Genomic DNA, 8,864 nt, shown 5'->3' on the forward strand with positions numbered 1-8,864 from the left:
GGGTAGAATAACTCCTGTAATTGGATAGAATAACTTGCAGATCAGTGATCTCATGTTCGAATTCCTATGACACCTCTCTTAGCTCAAATTAGTGTGTGTGAGAAAACCTCCTGTCTTTGCTCAAATTAGAAGGAAGGTCAGCATGCACCATGTGTCTTTGTCCACATTACATTGTGCCACAAGTTGATTAAAACGACATAAGAAGTTGCAATATATGGAAAACTCTGTCGATTAGCATCAGTAGGTAAATGGGGCTTCATTAAATTTACACCCCTCACCCAATAACACATACAACTAGGGACAATGGCAAATATTATCTACCCCAAGTTTAAGGTTTTTACAAACTTTGGAGGTTGATAAATTACCAAGCCTGAGCATACATGCAAAAGAAAGTCTGCTCTATCATTTTACAGGAACATGAAATGAGATGAGGGCAGAGACAGCAATAAAACTCTTCAAGGAGAATGAAATGATTCTTTCGTGCTATAATTGAAAGAACAATCTGAAGATGGTACAATATGAGAGTTACATCTAAGATAATAAGCATACAGATAAATCGACGTCATCATTCTTTGGAGTTAGGTTTAGGTGATTTGTGAGGATAATATGGAGAAGCAGGAGGACCATTTGGACTTGACAAGCTCCTTACGGGGTGTCCGTTCCTTGGTACAAATACTGCCTGCGTTCTAATGCCATTCTTAGCATTTGAGGTGGACCTGGAACGAGCTGCTTGCATGGTTTGGAAGTGATAGGAAGAACTGGCCATATCCTTGAGGTTTGGTAGAGGCTTTAGGGCTTCAACAACTTCACTCATCATTGGTCTAGCTTTTGGGTCACGGCTGAGGCAGTGGGCGGCCAGCTGGATAGCTTTTTGCGAACCTTTGATCGAAAAATGACCTTCAAGCCGGGGGTCAATTAACTGGAATAACCTCCTCTTGTCTCCAAAAAGTTGTCTCGCCCATTCCACAAGATTGTGCTCCCCGTTGGGTCTATTTTTATCCATGGATCTTCTACCATTTAGCATTTCGAGTAGGACAACTCCAAAACTATAGACATCACTCTTTGATGTCAGATGTCCTAAACCAAAAACCCATGTTAGAATTAAGTAATTCCAGCTCGTGATTAAGCATATGTTCCTTTTGGCCAATGGTCATCACTAAGTATATAATAACTACAAGAACATAATAAAATTAGAAAAGCAGATGGCCTAAGTATGCGATCATTCATCAGAAGCAAAAGCCGGATAAAACACCAAGTTCTGACATCTTAACCTATCTTTTTGCATACCTGATGGAGTTGCAATTTATAAGACTTTCTCCACCAAAAGAAATAGAATTATAAAACTAAGCCTTCCATGTTCATTTTAAATGGGTTCAAAGAGGGAGGAGTCACAGTTTGGCACTCACTTGTCCAAGTTGTTTGACAGTTGAAAGAAAAAAGAGCTCAAACAAACATATTTTGTCTATCACCACCACTAGCTGGTAGTTCACATAGTTGTGGTAAAAGTAGAGTTACCAAAAGTATTGAATGCCAAACTCACCAGTCATCACATACTCTGGGGCTGCATAACCATAGGTTCCCATAACTCGTGTGGACACATGAGTTTTATCACCCTCAGGACCATCTTTGGCAAGTCCAAAATCCGAAAGCTTGGTATTGTAATCCTAAATTAACATTTTCCATTTTCAGAATGGAATAGGAATGGAGAAAGAAAAGGAAGTAGTTGCTCAGTTATAGTCACTTACCGCATCTAATAGAATATTAGATGTTTTAAAGTCACGGTATATGACTGGTCTTTGAACTTCTTCATGAAGAAAGGCCAGACCCTTTGCAGCACCAAGTGCAATTTTCATTCTAATAGACCATGGAAGAGGCAAGGATCCTGGTAGTTACCAAAAACAATATTAAGAAACACTAACAATACATGACAAAGCAAATTCAACAGCTAACTGTACCACATGCATTTCACTGTGTTAGTACGTGCTTGCAAGAGGTAGTTTCAAATTTCAATATACATGCAGTCAAATTAAAGAATGTGAAAGGACCAGTTGCTTACTTCTGAAGAGGTGGTTTTCCAAACTTCCCCTTGGCAGAAACTCATAAACCAACAACCTCTGGTCATCTTCGATGGAGTAACCAATTAACTTTACCAAATTAGGATGGATGAGATCACCAAGAAAATAAATTTCAGCCTAAAATACAAAGAAATGAACGATTATGTTACAAATTGAACAGCAAAGGAGACTAGTATGTAATCTACGAGTTTCATTAAGAACTAACTCAAACATAAAGTTGGAAGTAGAATATGGTATAAAGAAGGAATGCAGAAGTCATACAAGCCATTCTTTGTGACCCTGAAGTCCATCATGGTTGAGAGTCTTAACTGCAACCGTAAGCCCAGTACCGGGTTTCACAGGAGCAGTTCCATTTTCCTCGACCCAACCTTTGAACACACAACCAAATCCACCCTCACCAAGAAGACTCTCAGGTCTGAAGTTTCTAGTGGCTTGCTTAAGTTCATTAAATGTGAATTTTCGGAGCTGAGAAGCAACCTTCAGTTCCTCACTGAAATAGGGTGTGGATGAAGTACTTCCACCATTACTAGTAGTCGTAGAGGATCCTCCACGAGTAAGTTCACGATCTCTACTTTTCTCATTCGAAGATTTAGTTTCCGCTGATTTACACAAGGTCCAATCCAACACACATAAGTGAATCTTGGGGGGAAAAAAAAAAACACACACACACACACACACATAAGTGAATCAGTGAATGATGCATACAAGCAGTATGCACTTGAATGAACGATGTTGGTATTTGTCTTCCCCTGTTAGTTGGGAATTTCCTAATGAATGCCACAGACACTAGCGATGCGAGTGTATAACTAAATTGCTATTCAATCAACCATATGTTCTAATAAAGTCCACATGCAAAAACAGTAAATGATCATTGCATAAAATAGTTGGTTGACCAAATAAATATACATCTGGCCTGCCTAAATCAGTTATCTGTCTCGTGAAGACTTTTTCGTTCCAATACTAACTAAATGCCCATGAAACAGTTCGCTTCTGATAATTTACACGAAATTCATCACCTATATAAAATCATACAGTTTTAGAATGAAACAATTTGAAAAGGATTTAGCTTTGATAACATAAAACCTTCCCTTAACAAATTGAAGAGCCTCTTACTTATTTCAGCTGATTTATCACCCCAAAAAAAAAAAAAAAACCAATCCCCATCTCGAAATTAATGTTGCTTGACAAAAACTTTCCAAAAAAGAAAAAGGATACTAACGAATTACCAAAAGAAATAGTAGTTCCAGTCATGGCGCTATCAACTTTGGATCTTGAAGGCATGCAGGTCCCAAAACTGAACTTAACCCAACATCCAGTTTCTTCCACTGCCTCATCTTTCTTCTTCTTTCCCTTTGATTTGCTCCCATCCCAAGTCTTCACCTTGCTATCATTAAGGACCAAACCCATCTTCTTCTCAAGCTCTTTTAGATTCAGATTCTCATGGCTCAAAGACCAGAAATTTTCGCATAACACAGAGAACCCATTCCAACTCACCTGTCTTCAAACCAAAACCCACCAAAAACACTTGAAAAACTCTGAAGGTTCACAAAAATGCGACTTGTGAACAAGGATCGAACAGTCCTTTGTTCAATAACTGAAATTGAAGCACACCCAGTTGGTCAAAAAGGTCAAGAGAGTGACAGAGAGAGAGCCAGGGGGGACAGAAGGCGTAGAAAGAGAGGCTGCTTAAGAAAGAGGGAAAGTTTTTCGCTAATGGGGCAGGTCGGGCGGTTTGAAACAGAGCAGGCGGGCAGGTCGGGCATGAGAGAGAAAGGAGAAAGCCTTTCACACTGCTCCAGAACAGTAACTTTGGCATATTCCGAACATCAAATCAAAACTATGGTACTTGAGAATTTCGCTCACTTATTATCAGCTTTCTACTTTTTCAATCTCCTTTTTTTTGTTGTTGTATGGGAATCATGAACGATTTGATGAACATCTTGGCAAATCGGACGAGCACTGCACATTTTATGCAATAATGCAATTAGAGTCATACAGGTTCATAATTTATTTGTTTATTTCAAGTTTTTTTTTAAAATATTGTTGAATTGTAGTTTACATTACATACCAAGTTGTCTAATTTAATATTATCTTAACAGATGATTATTAAGAAATTAATTTTGTCCCTGAATGGATATCAAATCAAATGTCTATCCAATCATCTTTAAACAACTTCAATAATAAATAAATAAATGTAGAATTAATGAAATCATCAACTACTATCCTATATTACTATCTTATTAGCATCTTTTATTTAGTTTTCTACATTGATCTCATCTTCAATCTTCAACTACTAGTCATCTCCTTGCATATAATATCTCAAGTTCTCCACTCCTTCATTTTTCACGTCAATTCCCCCAAATTTGCACATGCATCCTTTATACCATACCACATACAGCACTAATTCTTGTAATTGTTCAAGAGCATTTTCAGTTTTTGTCCAAGGAATATTGCAATTTGAGACTTTTCGGTATTCAGTGTCCTACATATTTATGAACAATTCTGATTAATATTGGCAAGAAGCACGCAGTTTGCATTGAATTTTCACAAATTCCATTACTTTGTGCGAACGGTACGAAAGATGAGTACATCATTAACTAACTTTCCCTTGCTAGGTAGTTCACGTCTTACACTCTCCTTACATAAAGCAGTAATCTACATTTCACCAGTAAAGCCATACAATACAAGTCATAGTCAACCTGAACAAACTAGTTGGGGGTTTCAATCATCAACTTCATGTTTCAAGCCATGGCAAGTTTCCTGCAATCAAATATTTGCTTGGAAGATCGCCCGCAGATGGTGCAAGATATGTAATTGTCTTCCTGTAATGTCATATACTTGGTTAGCTCACACAAAACTAGAATACAAAAGGTGCTTCTTGCAAAGTTGTTATTGTAGCTCAGAATTCAAACCTCTGAAGATCAATGTCTGTGATATAAATAAACCCAGCAACATTACTGCATAAAAAATATAAAAAAAATGGTCACTGCTAATTACTTAAAGACTCTATGGATTATACTCTGTAATATAACATGTCATGGTCAAATTCACATCCCTCAACTGAAGAACGAACAATGAATTCCTTGCCTCACCTGCAAGAAGGAAGTACCATAATCTTTTTTCTTTTTTTAGCAAATAATTTGCCATACTTGTAACAGTGAGGTGGGTAAAAACGTCTGCTATCCTATGTGAAGTTCAAATAATACTGAACAAAACTGATCAATGTTATACTTTACTCAATCATTATCAATTTTCCATCAGATGGATCTCTATGAATTACCTAGAAATAATTTGATCAGGATCCTTGGCGAATGAAACAGCGAGAACCGTCTGGAGCAAATCCCTGTTAATATTCACAGGCACCAATCTTGTAGGATCTGCGGCAGGCTCTGCACCAATTGGCAAAGCTGAACGTGGGGCCTGTGGCCCGCCACCAATTCGAAAGACAGATAAATCACTGAAATTTGCGATATTAGAATGCGGGCTCAGATCATTTGCAAGGCCATAAAAATATTCCTGTTAGAAATATCAGCACACATGAGCCTTCTCATGAGGAAGAGAAAATAACACAATGGCAACATATTTCTGAAACTTGGTTGCATAAAAGATGCTATTCACCCTTATCCTATCTTTCTGTAACTTGGTTACATAAAAGATGATATTTACCCTTATCCTATGACTCCTGGATTTTTGACGGAATTTCGCATTCCTGGATACAACACCCCCTGATCTTTGAAGTTTAACAACGTCCACACCGGGCTTGTTCTTTAGTACATCTCTGAGCATGCTGCAAAGCTTTTCCTGCATAGAATTTAAAAGAAACATATGTACTGTCATGGAAGCCAACATATAAAACCATTTTGTTAAAGCTATAAATGTTTTAGGAACAAGGATGTATTAAAAGTAAACCTGGATATGGCAACTTTGTGACAGAGTCAACCAACAAAAACAAAGAGGGAGGGGGAAAAAAGCAGAAAAGCTTGCAGAATTCACTAAGATGTAATCAGGAATATAAAAGAAACTCGAACATGAGGGATCTACCTGTCCCAAAACTAAGACAACATTGGCATTGAATGTATCAATTGCATGAAGAAGCAACTGCAAGGAAGATAGAAAAGAAGAGACTATCAAACACAGATTTCATATACAGGAGATTTATACAAGCATTTCTAGATTAAATCAACAGTCATCCTGTAGTGCAAGCAGCCTATAAATTACCTCATAGCCTTGACCTTCTATCCATCCCATAGTGTTGATCACCATTCCAGCAGCTCGAGATTCAGCATTAGCAGAAAATTGTCTCTCTATCACTTGAGCAAGCTCCTTCACAAGTACTTTGTATAAATCTACATTGTTACTGGAAAAACAACGGATGTCTAAGGATTAATAAGTAAAAACATTGACGAATAGATTCACTATTTAGTTAGAGTGAAAGAAATTGGCAATGGAAGATTTTTTCTTATGTATTCTAGGTATCAATACAAGATATGAAAACATAGGAAAAGAAATAACCGTACAAAAAGATTACCTAGGAGTTGTGTGCCCATAGAAATAAACAAGGGGAATTTCAAGAGGAATTCCTTCAACCGGATCAATAGGCATTTCAATAGGAGTAGCGGCAATGCATCCGGGAATTGTTATAGCTCCTTGTCCAATATCCAAGTCGACAAAAGTAGGCTTCCATCCTTGCTTAGCTGCCCAACTAAGAAGCATTTTGGACAAGGTACTTTTCCCAGAATCTGTAGGTCCCACAACAATCACCCTCGGGCCCTGATCTCAAAGAAGCTTATAAGCCACAAACACATATGCACATACCAAGGGTTACAACAATCCTTCCAAACATACACCGAAAGACATTTTTTTTAATTAAATTGTCTTGCATTTCTATATAGTCTATACACTTATGCCATGAGTTCATTCTGATTGTTCATAGAAAACTTGAGGTGTCAAACACTGAACTTTCAAATACCAATACTCAAGTTCACTAAAGAATGACACTGGTTGGGGCACAGATTGAAAGTTTAACATTTATTTGCCCCAAAATACAAATGAGGAACATGTAGGTACCTGAGGCTGAGAAGAATTGGAGTCATCAGGCGGCGAGGCTTTAGCACGGTTTCTCCGTTCTTCCAGTACGGCATGCACATTTACATAACTGATGTTTGGGGTCTGAAAAATTAAAGATTGGAAACACCATCATTCTCTCATTCACATTCTTTATTTGTGACAGATATATTGGGGAGCAAAAACCAAAAAGCAAAAGCCTATGAAATTACCTCATCAGCGGTGTAATCAGTTTCCGTACTGCCGTCCATCTCAATTGTTGCTCCATACCAAGTAAAAACCTTTAACAATCAAAACCCATAACAGAATGCAATTAAAGACATGAACTTTCTTAACGTAAATTTCAAATGAAAACAAAAAGAAAGATGAAGAAGAAGGAAGAATGTTACAGCAAACTTGAGCCTGGGTGGGAAGGTGAGCCAGATTTCAGGGGGGAGCTCGGTGCCAAAGATCTCGGCTGTGCCATTGAGCAGCCGAAGCTTGAGAGGCGCGTCGTTGCCCACTTCGATTCTAAGTTCGCTCTCTCGTTCCAATTTCACCTGCTTTGCTCCACCTCCTTGCGCCATCTCCTTCTGCTAGCATCACTCTCTTGGTATTCCGTATTTGGGGTTCACCAGAGCTCACAAGTTTTCGACTTTATACTCTCAGTAAGTTCCTTTCGTATTCCGGCTCATGCCTCAATGCCTCAACGAAAAGGGCCCGTTGTTCGAAAGGTCTCAAATATTAATTAGTGCTTCAAAATAATTATTATGTATCATTTTCTAAAGACTTTTTATCGCAAATGGTGACTTAGGTTTATGAAATTATCACATTTCTTCCCAAATGTTTTCTCTTTTAATGTATTTTTATGACACTAATAGTCCTTAAAGTTACTCTCCACACATCAAAATCATTCTTGTCAACTTTAGCTTCCGTCAAATATTCTGTTAAATTGCTAATGTGGCAAATGTGATGAGCTCACACATCTAATGATATAAAACCAAATAGTTTTAAATATAGAGTAATGCTATTTAGACACACAACATTGACTACTTTAGCTGACCACCTTATGTGGCAATTGATGTGTCATGCCAAGTCAATTAATGAATGTCGTCATGTCAATTAAAAAACCCTAGCATTCCTAGTAAGTGAACTCATGGCAACATTCATTAATTGACATGGCATGACACATCAGTTGACACATAAGGTGATCAGCTAAGGTGGTCAATATTGTGTGTCTAAATAGCATTACTCTTAAATATAATATAATATTTTTAAAAAATATTTTAAAAACTTAAAATCCATTTAAAAACAATTTAAAAGAAACTTAAGTCTTTTTATAAATCAAAATATTAAAACTAAAAACAAAAAGACCTGTACTTTGTTCTCCCTCTTCTAGCACCTCCCCCCTACCCCGTCGGCAGAACCCCGCCTCTCTCCCTCCTCTTCCTCCATTCTCTTTCTCTCTCTCCCTCTCCCAGCGCCTCACAACACCGTTCCTTGCACTACAACTAATCATTTGTCCTCCTTAAAAATTGGATTTTTCTTTCAAAACCCCAATCTTAAGCCAAATATGGATCCTCCAAACTTAGATAATTCTCTCCTTAATTACTTCTTGTTGTTAACAAACTGTCACAGCCACCTGGGTCTTCTCCAATCCCTTGATAAAAAAAACTCTTACAAACTTAATTTTTAATATTTAAGGGGAGGGGGGAGGCGTTGGAAGAGGGGAGAACAGAGTACATG

At 37.7% G+C, this 8,864-nt stretch overlaps 2 protein-coding genes across 4 annotated transcripts; both read right to left on the reverse strand.

The window, feature by feature from the left end:
* Positions 1-446: 446 nt before the first annotated feature.
* LOC110752440 (serine/threonine-protein kinase PBL34) lies at positions 447-3,976 on the reverse strand. The gene is made up of 6 exons (XM_021953095.2): positions 3,302-3,976; positions 2,337-2,674; positions 2,057-2,192; positions 1,746-1,882; positions 1,541-1,664; positions 447-1,077 (listed from the first exon to the last, which is right to left on the reverse strand). Exons 1-6 carry the CDS (start codon positions 3,480-3,482, stop codon positions 566-568), a joined length of 1,428 nt encoding a protein of 475 aa, XP_021808787.1. The 5' UTR covers positions 3,483-3,976; the 3' UTR covers positions 447-565.
* Positions 3,977-4,605: 629 nt separating this feature from the next.
* LOC110752441 (protein CLP1 homolog) lies at positions 4,606-7,849 on the reverse strand. Of its 3 annotated transcripts, none has more exons than XM_088251120.1 (10): positions 7,529-7,848; positions 7,352-7,420; positions 7,143-7,244; positions 6,604-6,845; positions 6,294-6,432; positions 6,117-6,173; positions 5,694-5,876; positions 5,356-5,591; positions 4,988-5,032; positions 4,606-4,897 (listed from the first exon to the last, which is right to left on the reverse strand). In XM_088251120.1, the coding sequence occupies exons 1-10, from the start codon at positions 7,703-7,705 to the stop codon at positions 4,810-4,812; spliced, it is 1,338 nt and encodes a 445-aa protein (XP_088107246.1). In that variant the 5' UTR covers positions 7,706-7,848; the 3' UTR covers positions 4,606-4,809. The 3 variants fall into 3 exon arrangements, with proteins under 3 accessions (XP_088107246.1, XP_021808788.1, XP_088107247.1); XM_021953096.2 differs by having other exon boundaries at positions 5,742-5,876; positions 7,529-7,846; XM_088251121.1 differs by lacking the exons at positions 4,606-4,897; positions 4,988-5,032 and adding an exon at positions 5,040-5,167 and having other exon boundaries at positions 7,529-7,849.
* Positions 7,850-8,864: the final 1,015 nt, after the last annotated feature.

Source organism: Prunus avium, chromosome 3 (genome assembly GCF_965620075.1).
Source record: "Prunus avium chromosome 3, drPruAviu1.hap1.1, whole genome shotgun sequence".
Classification (NCBI taxonomy): domain Eukaryota; kingdom Viridiplantae; phylum Streptophyta; class Magnoliopsida; order Rosales; family Rosaceae; genus Prunus; species Prunus avium.

Excerpts from the sequence above, each read along its gene's own strand:
- LOC110752441 (XM_088251120.1), bottom strand. The coding sequence starts at position 7,705 with ATGGCGCAAGGAGGTGGAGCAAAGCAGGTGAAATTGGAACGAGAGAGC. Across the intron at positions 6,846-7,142 it reads CCAATTCTTCTCAGCCTCAG|GGCCCGAGGGTGATTGTTGT; the intron begins GTACCTACATGT and ends CTTTGAGATCAG. Across the intron at positions 4,898-4,987 it reads ACAGACATTGATCTTCAGAG|GAAGACAATTACATATCTTG; the intron begins GTTTGAATTCTG and ends ATGACATTACAG.
- LOC110752440 (XM_021953095.2), bottom strand. The coding sequence starts at position 3,482 with ATGGGTTTGGTCCTTAATGATAGCAAGGTGAAGACTTGGGATGGGAGC. Across the intron at positions 1,883-2,056 it reads GGAAAACCACCTCTTCAGAA|GATCCTTGCCTCTTCCATGG; the intron begins GTAAGCAACTGG and ends GGTAACTACCAG. Across the intron at positions 1,665-1,745 it reads CTAATATTCTATTAGATGCG|GATTACAATACCAAGCTTTC; the intron begins GTAAGTGACTAT and ends ATGTTAATTTAG.